The sequence below is a fragment of the Oryctolagus cuniculus genome, chromosome 9 (assembly GCF_051225735.1).
Source record: "Oryctolagus cuniculus isolate XC-2025 breed Fujian yellow rabbit chromosome 9, ASM5122573v1, whole genome shotgun sequence".
NCBI classification, from domain to species: Eukaryota; Metazoa; Chordata; class Mammalia; order Lagomorpha; family Leporidae; genus Oryctolagus; species Oryctolagus cuniculus.
The window spans coordinates 99,201,214-99,213,649 of NC_142875.1; the positions used below are offsets into that span (position 1 = coordinate 99,201,214).

A 12,436-nucleotide genomic window follows, 5' to 3' on the forward strand; every position below is an offset into this window, starting at 1 on the left:
TTTACAACAAGAGTCCTCATTCTTTACCTTTTCCAGTTACTAATTCCTGTGGGTCTCATACTTGACATACCCTCAAAATGGCGTGCAGGTATTTATGACTGGTTAGCATTGGCACATTTCCAGGTCACTTAGCTGAGTCGGGGTTCTAATATAAGTGCAGCTTGGGCATCTAAGTATTTTAGGTAAAGAAACAGCAAACAGAGTCATACAAATCTTGCCCTATGTGATGTTAGTGCTGCCAAAATGACTAACATTTACAAGGGATTAGGGATGTTATGATCCTTGACCTGCACATGCAAGACCTTTCCTCTTAAGCCAATACTTAGAAGAACAGGAAGACAAGTAGATTAGGCAGTGAAGACATCTCCCAACTCATGTCTTTTTTTTTTTTTAATTTAAAGATTTTATTTATTTATTTGAGAGGTAGAGTTACAGATAAAGAGAGGGAGAGACAGAGAGAAAGGTCTTCCATCCACTGGTTCACTCCCCAAATGACCGCAATGGCCAGAACTGGGCTGATCCAAAGCCAGGAGCAGGAGCCTCCTCCAGGTCTCCTACTCGGGTACAGGAGCCCAAGGACTTGGACCATCTTCTACTGCTTTCCCAGGCCATTAGCAGAGACTGGATCAGAAGAGGAACAGCTAGGATGTGAACTGGCATCCATATGGCCCATAAAGGCCACAGCACCAGCCCCCCCAGCTGATGTCTTAACTGTCAGACCAAATGCCCACTTGTTCTCTATAGATTCATATACTATATGAATATATATATACTTAAAAAATTATGTATTTATTTGAAAGGCAGAGTTACAGAGAGGCAGAGAGAGAGAGAGAGAGAGAGAGAGAGGTCTTCTATCCACTGGTTCACTCCCAGGATGGTCGCAACGGCTAGAGCTGTGCCAACCCAAAGCCAGGGGCCAGGAGCTTCTTCTGGGTCTCCCACATGGGTGCGGAGGCCCAAGCACTTGGGGCATCTTTTACTGCTTTCACAGGCCACAGCAGAGAGCTGAAGCAGCTGGGACTCAAACTGGCAACCACGCGGGATGCCGGCACCCCAGGCATTGGCTTTACCTGCTATGTCACAGTGTCGTTTAAAGATTTATTTATTTATTTGAAAGGCAGAGAGTTTTACACACATACAGAGAGAGAGAGAGAGAGAGAACAAGAGAGAGGGCGGGAGCGAGGGAGAGGGAGAGAAGTCTTTCATTTGGTATTTTACTCCCTAAATGGCTGCAATGGCAGGGCTGGATCAGGCTGAAGCCAGGAGCCTGGAACTCCATCTGAGTCTCCCAAATGGGTGGCAGAGGCCTAAGCACTAGGGCAATTTTCTGCTGCTTTCTCAGGCACATTAGCAGGGAACTGGATCAGAAGTGGAGCAACTAGGACTTGAACTGGTGCTTCTGTGAGATGCTGGCATTGCAGGCTTACTGCACTGCCCCACAATGCCAGCCCATTCTACAGGTTTAAATGTTTGCAATTTTTACCTTTATAGTAAGAATTTAATAGTGTGTGTGTGTGTGTGTATAGGACATTGAGTAAAATGTTGTCTTTTTTTTTTTTTAAAAGATTTTATTTGAGAGTTAGAGTTACAGACAGTGAGAGGGAGAGACAGAGAGAAAAGTCTTCCTTCCATTGGTTCACTCCCCAAATGGCCGCAATGGCCAGAGCTGTGCTGATCCGAAGCCAGGAGCCAGGTGCTTCCTCCTGGTCTCCCACATAGGTACAGGAGCCCAAAGACTTGGGCCATCTTCTACTGATTTCCCAGGCCATAGCAGAGAGCTGGACTGGAAGTGGAACAGCTGGGACTAGAACTGGCACCCATATGGGATGCCGGCACTGCAGGTGGAGGATTAACCTACTGCGCTACATCACTGGCCCCAAAATATTGTCTTTTCAGTGAGCTGCTTTGTTTTTTCTTACAGGTATTGGATAGAAATATGAAAGGAAGAATATATAGTATATGGAATAAAGTTAGAATGTAGAAATGAAATACAAATGATTGAGTATGTGATTTTATTTATTTTTAAGATTTCTAGGGGCCAGTGTTACGGAGTAGCTGGTAAAGCCACTGACTGCAACGCTGGCATCCTTTATGGGTGCCTGGCTTCTCCACTTCCAATCCAGCTTCCTGCTAATATGCCTGAGAAAGCAATGAAAGACGGTCCAAGTGCTTGGGCCCCTGCACCCAAATGGGAGACCCTTAAGAATCTCCTGGCTTCTGGTTTCAGCTACTTGGGGAGTGAACTAGTGAATGGAAGAACTCTCTCTCTGTTCTTCTCCCTCTCTCTCTGTTACTCTGCCTTTCAAATAAATCTGTTTAAAAAAAGATATCCGACCTGTATACTTTTCTAGGACTGTGACCTGTGACCTCTTTTTTTTAATGAAGATTTATTTTATTTATTTGAAAGGCAGAGTTACAGAGAGGCAGAGAGAGAGAGAGAGAGAGAGAGAGAGAAAGAGATAGTTAGATAGATAGAGGTGTCTTCCATCTGCTGATTCACTCCCCAGATGGCCGCAATGGCTGGAGCTGTCCTGATCCGAAGCCAGGAGCAGGAGCTTCTCCCGGGTCTCCCATGTGGGGCCCAAGGACTTAGGTTGTCTTCTACTGCTTTCCCAGGTCATAGCAGAGAGCTGGATCAGAAGTGGAACAGCCAGGACTCAAACCGGTGCCCATATGGGATGCTGGTGCTGCAGTCAGCAGCTTTTCCCATTACGCCAAAAAGCCAGCCCTGACCTATGACCTCTTATTTTATTTTATTTTAATTTTTTTTGACAGGCAGAGTTAGACAGTGAGAGAGAGAGAGAGAGAAAGGTCTTCCTTCTGTTGGTTCACCCCCCAAATGGCTGCTACGGCTGGCGCGCTGCGCCGATCTGAAGCCAGGAACCAGGTGCTTCCTCCTGGTCTCCCATGCGGGTGCAGGGCCCAAGGACTTGGCCATCCTCCACTGCACTCCCGGGCCACAGCAGAGAGCGGGACTGGAAGAGGAGCAACCAGGACTAGAACCCTGGGTGCCAGCGCCTCAGGCGGAGGATTAGCCTAGTGAGCCTCGGCACTGGCCCCTATGACCTCTTTAACTGTGGTGCAGGGTCAGTGGATTCAGTAAGCACTCACTATGATTGATGCTTTGTAATGGGTTCAGCTAACAGGAATCAAATCTGATAATGTCAAATAGGATTAGTAGCGACACAGGCTGGCTTGAGCTGTGCCACGTGGATAAGGGTCATGGGTGCTCTGGCATCATGAGCAGTCTGGCTATGGAATTTTGAGTTCTGGGCAAATCTTTGTGGTAGTAGTCCTCTTCACTAAACTGAGCCCGTATTCAGCCTCTGGATTTCTTTCTCAGACAGTTTTTCTTTGCATGGTAGGGTGTTACTGGTTTTAATATGTAGATGAAGGAAAACAGTTGGAAATCTTGAGACTTTTGTGATCTTGCACTTTACCAGGGACCATTAAAGAACTCAGTGGTCATCAAGTGACTCATCATTGCATTGATATATCTGTGAAAACACTGCAGTCTATATAAGGAGCATTATCCTTCTTTACTTCGAAAAGTTTGTATGGGCGTTCCTCAACTTATGATGGGGTTTATGTCCTGATAAACTTGTGATTTGAAAGTATCGTTAAGTCAAAAATGCATTTAATAACCTAACCTACCAAAAGCCGTAACCTAGCAACACAGTACACTTTAGTGTTGTTTGTATACCCTATTGCCCTTGATAATTGTGTGGCCGACTGAGTGGTGTGGCTGGTTGCTGCTGCTGGCATCATGAGAGAGCATGTCACTAGGCCAAAAAGGGATTAGATTTCAAATTTTAAGTGTAGTGTATGCTGAATACATACCGCTGTTACACCATCGTAAAGTTGAACAGAGTTTAAGTTAAGCCATTTTAAGATGGGAACTGTTTGCTCTTTGTATTCTCTTCCTTCTGCCCTGCTCTAAGGTTCTTCACTTCCTCCCAGTTACTGCTCCCGCCTCCCCGTTCTCAGGCAAGAAGTGATCAGCCTTCTGTTACCATAATTAATTCTCACTTTCCAGAATTTTGTATATATGAAGTCATTCCATGTATATTCCTTTTAGTTTTTTTTTTCACCTAGCGTAGCAGTTTTTTTGAGTAATCCATATTGTGGCATGTATCAAAACTTACTTTTGAGATTTATCCTTGTTATAATCTGTATCAATAATTCATTTTTTTGTTGTTAATTGTGTTCTGTTGTATGGAATACCATGTTTTATTCACCTGTTGATTGACATTTATGCTGTCAAAGCTGCTGTGAACATTTGTGTGCGAGTCTGTATTCACTAGGCAGGAGTGAAGTATTTGGAGTATGTGGAAGGTGTATGGATTAGTCTGTTTTCTCTAGTGAACAGCACAATACCACAGACTCAGTAAGTTATAAAGAGGTTTATTTTGGCTCACAGTTCTAAAGATCCAAGGCTGAGTGCCACATCTGGTGATGGCCTTCTTGCTGGCAAAGTCTTGAGGTGGAATAGGTATCGTATGGTGAGAGGTAGGAAGCACATGCCTGTGTGTTTATCTCTGTGTATTCGCTGGTCTTTCCTTTTTATAAAACCCAGTGTTTAATCATGGTGACTCATCCTTGATGACCTTAAGTAATCCTCTTCAATTCCCACCTTTCAACATCACAGTTGGATTCAGTTTTTACCCTCAATGTCTTATAGTGAGAATTAAACTCCAAGGTGAGTTTTGGAGGGGACAAACCACATTCAAGTCTTTACAGTGTGTTTGTACTGTCTTATCAGATTTCTAATATATAATATAATATAATATAATATAATATTAACTGTAATCATCATGCTGTACATTAGGTTATCAGAATTTATTCATCTTATAACTGTAAATTTGCATGCCTTTGACCAGTATCTCCCCATGCTTCTCCCTGTTTCCACCCCACCAAGCCCCTGGTAACCATCATTCTACTCAATGTTTCTATTTTTTCAGCTTTTTTCAATTCCACATTATAATTGTTTTTTTTTTTTAGAGATTTATTTTATTTATTTGAAAGTCAGAGTTATGGAGAGAGGTAGAGACAGAGAGAGAGGTCTTCCAATCTGCTGGTTCACTCCCCAGATGGCCGCAATGGCCATATCGGCACCGATTAGGAGCCAGGAGCTTCTTCCCAGTCTCCCACGTTGATAGGGGCCCAAGGACTTGAGCCATCCTCCACTGCTATCCCAGGCCATAGCAGAGAGCTGGATCGGAAGTGAAGCAGCCAGGACTAGAACCGGCGCCCATATAGGATGCCGGCGCTTTAGGCCAGGGCTTTAACCTGCTGCGCCACAGACAATTGCTTAGGCCGATGAATTATGAAAAAAGATAGGGGTGAAAGATTAGAGATTGTACTGTGGCCATACAGTAGACTTAGTAGGTATAAGAGAAAGAAAAGAACAGTGTTTGTGTGAGGCAATGGTGATAGCTCACATGATTGGGTTCCTGCCATTCCTAATGAGAGATGTGGGTTGAGTTCCTGACCTCTGGCTTTCATCTGGCCTGGTCCAGTTCCTGATTGTTGTGAGCATTTGTGAGTGAACCAGTCCATGGAAGTGCTCTCTCTCTACTCTCAAATTAAAAAAAAAAAAATTACCTAGTTTTAAAAACTTTTTTCAAAAAGATTTTTTTTTATTTATTTATTTGAAAGAGCTACATAGAGAGGGAAAGAGAGGGACTTATCTTCCATCTGCTGGTTCACTCTCCAGATGGCTACAATGGCCAGGGCTGGGCCAGGCTGAAGCCAGGAGCCAGGAGCTTCTTCCAGGTCTCCCACGTAGGTGTCAAGGGCCCATATACTTGGGCCACCTTCTGCTGCTTTTTTTCCCAGGCCATTAGCAGGGAACTGGATTACAGGTGGAGCAGCCAAGACATAAATCAGTGCCCATATAGGTTGCTGTCATCACAGGTAGTGGCTTTATCTGCTCTGCTACATCCCTGGCCCCATAAAGCTTTTTAATGTGGTTACTAGGAAATTAAAGAATCACTATGTGCCTTGTAAACACTGCTCACAATGTGTTTGTGTTCAACAGCACTGTCTTAGGTGAAAGAAATCTACTTCCCTATTTTGCTATAATTAAATGTGTAATTATTTTCTGAGCTATATTTTATATAATACATTGTGACATATAAATACACATTATATATTTTTGATTTTTTAAATTAATCCCCAATGGGAAAACAAACAGCAAATAAAAAGTTAGTATATGAATATATGTGGGGTTCTAAAAGCTTATGAAATTTTCTGTGAATGGATTTAGAAATAAATACTACTTTCATTAGAATTCTTGTTGAAAATTATATCTAATGAAAGCTGTTAAACTTCAGGTATAAAGGTAACTGGATTCCAGCCAGTTAGTCTTGGTGTCTAAAGGAGACCTTTGGTTTTTCCTTATATGAGTATCTAAGTGCATGATGGGCTTGTTTCTCCTAAAAGCATCATCATAGCCTACAGACAGATTATATTATTTGATACAGCAACTGCCGAGCTTGTGTGCCTTCTAATTTTGGATTTTTGAAGTGATATAGCATCATCTGGGAACTTTTTAAAACAATTTTTGATTTTGATTCCCAAGCCTGCTGAATCAGAAACTCTGGTAGCTGGGCCTGGCAATCTGTTTGAGCCTGTTAAATGGTTCAGATGCATAAAAAGTTTGAGAAACCTAGTTGTAGATTTTGCTCACCATCTCTATAACGTCTTTGGAGTGTATCTGTTTGGAAGGAATCGTATTCCTTTCTTGGCAAGTAATCACTTGTAAAAATCATGCCTTCTTAGGTGGATGCTCTCCGACTGCGTTTGGAAGAGAAGGAAACCATGCTGAATAAAAAGACAAAACAAATTCAGGATATGGCCGAGGAGAAGGGGACACAAGCTGGAGAGATACATGACCTCAAGGACATGCTGGATGTGAAGGAGCGGAAGGTCAATGTTCTGCAGAAGAAGGTGAGGGGCTGGTGTCCCAAGTCCGGCCACTTCTCACACTCCTCCCCTCCAGTGTCTGCCGATGCTCTCAGAGCTGCCTTCTCACTCCTCTGTCTCTATTTTTGTAACTGATGATTGGACCCATTGTGGGATAGGTAAATTGTTAAAACTGCTCTGCGTGTTCAGTTTAAAAATTTTTCCCCATTAAAGTAAACATTATTAGAATCTCTCAGTAGTATTTTTCATGCTGTTTTTGAAAAGTTCCTTAGAAATTGCCAGTGTTTGAACTGACATTCTTCTGCCCCTTCTGTATTGTCCTGAACTATTTAGAATTAGTAGGGTACGTGAACTTGGGGTGGTTGCAACTTCATCTGTGTGATTAATAAGATGGAAAATACAAGTAGAAAAATGTACTACTATAATTAATATTATAGTAGCATGTATCAATAAAAGATTTTTTTCTTGCCCCCTCCCCCTTTTTTAAAAGATTTATTTATTTATTTGAAAGACAGAATTAGAGGCAGAGGCAGAGAGAGGTCTTCCATGCATTGGTTCACTCCCCAAATGGCCGCAATGGCCGCAATGGCCAGAGCTGCGCCGATCCAAAGCCAGGAGCCAGGAGCTTCTTCCAGGTCTCCCACGTGGGAGCAGGGGCCCAAGCACTTCGGCCATTTTCTGCTGCTTTCCCAGACCATAGCAGAGACCTGGATCAGAAGTGGAGCAGCCGGGTCTCAAACTGGCGCCCATATAGGATGTCAGCGCTGCAGGTGAGGCTTAGCCCACTACACCACAGCGCCGGCCCCAAGAAAAGGGAGAATTTTCTTTCCTTTTTGACCTTAATCATTATTGAGAAGAGGCTAACTCTGGAATGAATAAGTATAGAAAAGGTGTCCTTGAGATAGCAGTTGTTAAGAGATGCTGTCATTTATTGTTCATTTCTGTTGAGGTAATAGAAGTAGTTGACATTGTCTCAGTTTACTTTTATCCTCTAACAATAGCAAAGTAATTAAACTTTTTGCTAAACTTCAAATTCAGCTTTTTTTTTTTTAATGTACAGAGGATCATGTCCTGCTTTTGCAGTTTATAGAAGTTTTGCTTTCTATGTGTAAACATTCTAAATACTGGTTGACTGTATCTTTTTAGTGTGTGCTAATTTGGTATTTTTAAATGTTCAGGCATATTTATATCCTCATCCCTCTCCCCAAACTGTGCATATCCCCTTACTGGTCTTTTGCATATTCTTCCATAAAAAAGTCTATACATATACAACCAAATATATAACCTTGTTTTTCTGTTAACCTCTTTTTCATGTGTTCTTTCTCTCACATGCTTAATCTGTATATTGTGCAAGAAAAAATACATGGTTGTGTGTTTGAACACAGATCTTATTATTCCACCCTGCTTGCTCCTTGCCTTTTTGTCAGTTAATGTGTTTGGGAATCCCTTCTAAGGGTTTCCTCGTTGTTTCTTATTGATGGCAACTATGTGGATGTACTGCAATTTATTTAGAAATGTTTCTACTGATGGCCATTTAGTTTGCTTATAATTTCTACCTAACATAAAATGATGATTCAGTAAAAAGTGTTGTGTATATTCAGTGCATGCACATGCAAAGTGTATTTCTAGGGTAAATTCCATTTGAGGTTGAATTGCTGGGGAAAAGGATATGCATTTATAGTTTAAAGACATTGTACAACTGGTGTTTTTATTTTTAGTGAGTGAAATGGCTATTTTCCCCCCTGTTTATCCAGAGTGTACTATCACAAACTTTTTGCCAGTCTAATAAGTAGAAAAATAATCTTTCAGTTTAGTTGGTCGTTCTTTCATTATAAGTAAGATTTTACATATTTTTACATCTTGAAGATTCTTTGTATTTTCTATAATTTACGTTTGTATTCTTTACCTATTTTTATTCTGCCTTCTTTCCTGCTTTTTAATTTACTGATTTGAAGAAGTTTTTACCCAATTTAAAAATCAACTATTTTAGTCTGCTGTGAATTCCAAATTTTTTTTTGTGTTAAGCTTTTTGACTTGGGTGTGTGTGTGTGTGTGTGTGTGTATGTTTGCGCACGCGTCACACATCAGTTTTTTTTGTGTGTTTATGAAGTGAGTGTTTTGAAGTATCTGGTTTTTGTGATATTTCAGAAGTTCTAATTGAAAATATCTCTCTGCTCACCTTATGTTTTCAGTGCCACCATCAAATTTTTTTTGTTTTATAATATGCATAATATAGGTACTTCCAGAAATGTACCAGTATACCAGCTAGTTTTACTTGCTTGTTTTTCCCTAAGATATTTAGAATTCGCTTGCCTCATCCTCTCCCCTCAGTTCTCTCTCAGTTTTCATTGGGATTGCATATAATTTGCTAAATGTATAGTAACTTAGGGAGAGTTGATGTCATTCCGTGAATTCAAGTTTTGTGTTCCTCAGGGGCATTTTAATTGTTCTTTAATGTATATATTGTACATTAATTTAGTTTATTCATAGGTTTTCTGTACATTATAAATAATGCTATATTTTTCATTATATCTTCTATTGTTTTTTTGTGTGTGTCTGAAAACTCTTGATTTTTGTATATTAGTTTGGTGCTTACTCATCATACTGAATTCTCTTTGGATTGATTTTTTAGCTGATTCCTTTGGTCTGTCCAAATATACCATTATATCAGTTTCAAATAATGCCTATTTTTTATTTATTTATTTATTTATTTTTGACAGGCAGAGTGGACAGTGAGAGAGAGAGACAGAGAGAAAGGTCTTCCTTTGCCGTTGATTCACCCTCCAATGGCCGCCGCGGCCGGCGCACTGCGGCTGGCGCACCGCGCTGATCCGAAGGCAGGAGCCAGGTGCTTATCCTGGTCTCCCATGGGGTGCAGGGCCCAAGCACTTGGGCCATCCTCCACTGCACTCTCTGGCCACAGCAGAGAGCTGGCCTGGAAGATGGGCAACCGGGACAGAATCCGGCACCCCGACCGGGACTAGAACCTGGTGTGCTGGCGCTGCAAGGTGGAGGATTAGCCTAGTGAGCCGCGGCGCCGGCCCCAAATAATGCCTATTTTAACATTTCGGTTTTGAATATATCTCTCATTTTTTTCTTTTTTCCACATATGGGAAATCATGCTAATTAATAATAGCAATGATGGATATCTTTGTCTTGGACTTGATCCAGATGATAGTGCTTTTATAGTTTTCTCCTAGTATTGTATGATGCCTCTTTACAGTTAGAATTAATAGATACAGCAAGATAATATTTATCTAGATAAAATGAATTTTGGGGGCCAGCACTGTGGCACAGCAGGTTAAAGCCCTGGCCTGAAGTGCCGGCATCCCATATGGGCGCTGGTTCTAGTCCCGGCTGCTCCTCTTCTGATCCAGCTCTCTGCTACTGCTTGGGATAGCAGTGGAAGATGGCCCAAGTCCTTGGGCCCCTGCACCCACGTGGGAGACTAGAGGAAGCTCCTGGCTCCTGGCTTCAGATCGGCGCAGCTCTGGCCATTGTGGCCATCTGGGGAGTGAACCAGTGGATAGAAGACTCTCTCTCTCTCTCTCTTGCTCTCTCGCTCTCTCTCTCTCTCTCTGCCTCTCCTCTCTCTGTGTAACTCTGACTTTCAAATAAATAAAATAAATCATTAAATAAATAAATAAAATGAATGTTAATTCAAGTATGGGTACTTCTACTGATGTAAGATTCTTATCACTTAATGCCTTTTGCAACTGTGAAACTGCTTTCTACTTTCTTTTTTTTTTTTTTTTAATTTGATTTATTTACTTGAGAGGCAGTTATAGACACAGAGGGAGAACAGAGAGAAAGAGAGAGATCTTCCATCTGCTGGTTCATTCCCAAATGGCTACAATGGCAGGAGTTGGGCCAATCTGAAGCCAGGAGCCAGGAGCTTCTTCCAGGTCTCCCATGCAGGTACAGGGGCCCAAATGCTTGGACCATCTTCCAGTGCTTTTGGATTGGAAGTATAGTAGCTGGGACATGGTATGATTTAATGAAGCAGTATTTTAACTATATACCAGACATCCATATGATTTTTGTTCTCCCTATATATATATATAAACTACCACAAATGAAAGAAAACATGATATTTTTCTTTTTGCATCTGACTTTTTCACTTAACACAGTCATCTCTAGTTGCATCTATTTTGTTGCAGATGTTAGAATTTCATTCTTTTTATGGCTGAGTAATATTCCATTGTGTATTTTATTTATACAACATTTTCTTTATATTTTACTTTTAAAGCTTTTTTTTTTCCCAATTCCTTTTCCCTTGGCTGTCATCATCTAAGGTCATTTCATTTTAAACCAAAATGGAGAAACATTGCATGGATTTTTAGTCATCACTAAACTTTGCTTTTCAATATTAATGTGAGATCAAGCTACTAAAAGTCTGTTTTTTTAAAAGGTTTATTTTATTTATTTGAAAGGCAAGAGTTACAGAGAGAGGTAGAGACAGAGAGAGAGGTCTTTCATCTGATGGTTCACTTCCCAGATGGCCGCAACAGCCAGAGCTGCGCCGATCTGAAGCCAGGAGACAGGAGCTTCTTCCGGGTCTCCCACGTGGGTGCAGAGGCTCAAAGACTAGGGCCATCTTCTACTGCTTTTCCAGGCCAGAGCAGAGAGCTGGATCGGAAGAGGAGCAGTCGTGACTAGAACTGGTGCCCATGTGGTATGTCGGTGCTTCAGGCCAGGGCTTTAACCTGCTGTGCCACAGCGCCGGCCCCTACTGAAAGTCTTAAAATGATTAATATTATTAGAAGAAAAAATTTACTAGCTGGAACCAAGGCTGTTTGGAAGTAATGCATTTCTATTTTTAACTAGCTAGAAATTTTTAGAAAGTTTTATTTTTAATTGATGCATAAAATTGTACGTATTTATGGAATGCTGTATGATTTTTTTAAAAAATTATGTGTTTGAAACAGAATGACAGAGAAAGAGATCTTCCATCCACTGATTCATTCCCCAAATTGTCACAGTAGCCAGCAGCCCAAGTACTTGGACAGTCTTCTGCTGTTTTCCCAGACGCATTAGCAGGGAGCTGAATGGGAAGTGGAACAGCCAGGACTTAACTCCCATACAGCTTGCCAGCTTCACAGGAGGAGATGGCTTAACCCACAGCAACACAATGTCGGTCCCCCTTATGATGTTTTACCACTAGAAGTGTTTCTTTTTTCTTTCTCTTTTTTTCATTTGAGAGAGAAAACACGAACATTAGCACTTTCCCATCCTGCTAGTTCACCCACCAAATGCTGGACCAGGGCTAAGGCTAAAGCTGGTAGCCAGAAACTCAATCCAAGTCTTCCGCCTGGGTAGCAGGACCTCAGTCACTTGCGTTGTCATCATTGTCTCCCAGGGTTGGCATTGTCAGGAGCCAGAGACAGGTATCAGACCAGGCACTCTGATGTGGCATGCAAGTATCTTCACCAGTAGCTTCAACATCAGTTATGCCAAATTGCTTTTCCAAGAAAGTTTTTGTAACTGTGACTGTAGATTTGAAGTTAAA

The 12,436-nt window shown here is 41.5% G+C and overlaps 1 protein-coding gene across 13 annotated transcripts in view; it reads left to right on the forward strand.

The window, feature by feature from the left end:
- The window catches only part of ERC1 (ELKS/RAB6-interacting/CAST family member 1), a 522,480-nt gene that overhangs the window by 136,139 nt on the left and 373,905 nt on the right, over window positions 1–12,436 (forward strand). For all 13 annotated transcript variants that reach the window (XR_016213449.1, XR_016213450.1, XR_016213451.1 and 10 more), the window contains one exon: window positions 6,784–6,951. Coding sequence is in view for 10 of the 13 variants with exons in the window: in XM_089304491.1 (XP_089160617.1) it covers window positions 6,784–6,951 (168 nt within the window). In the remaining 3 variants the exon portion in view is untranslated. The remainder of the gene's footprint in view (window positions 1–6,783; window positions 6,952–12,436) is intronic.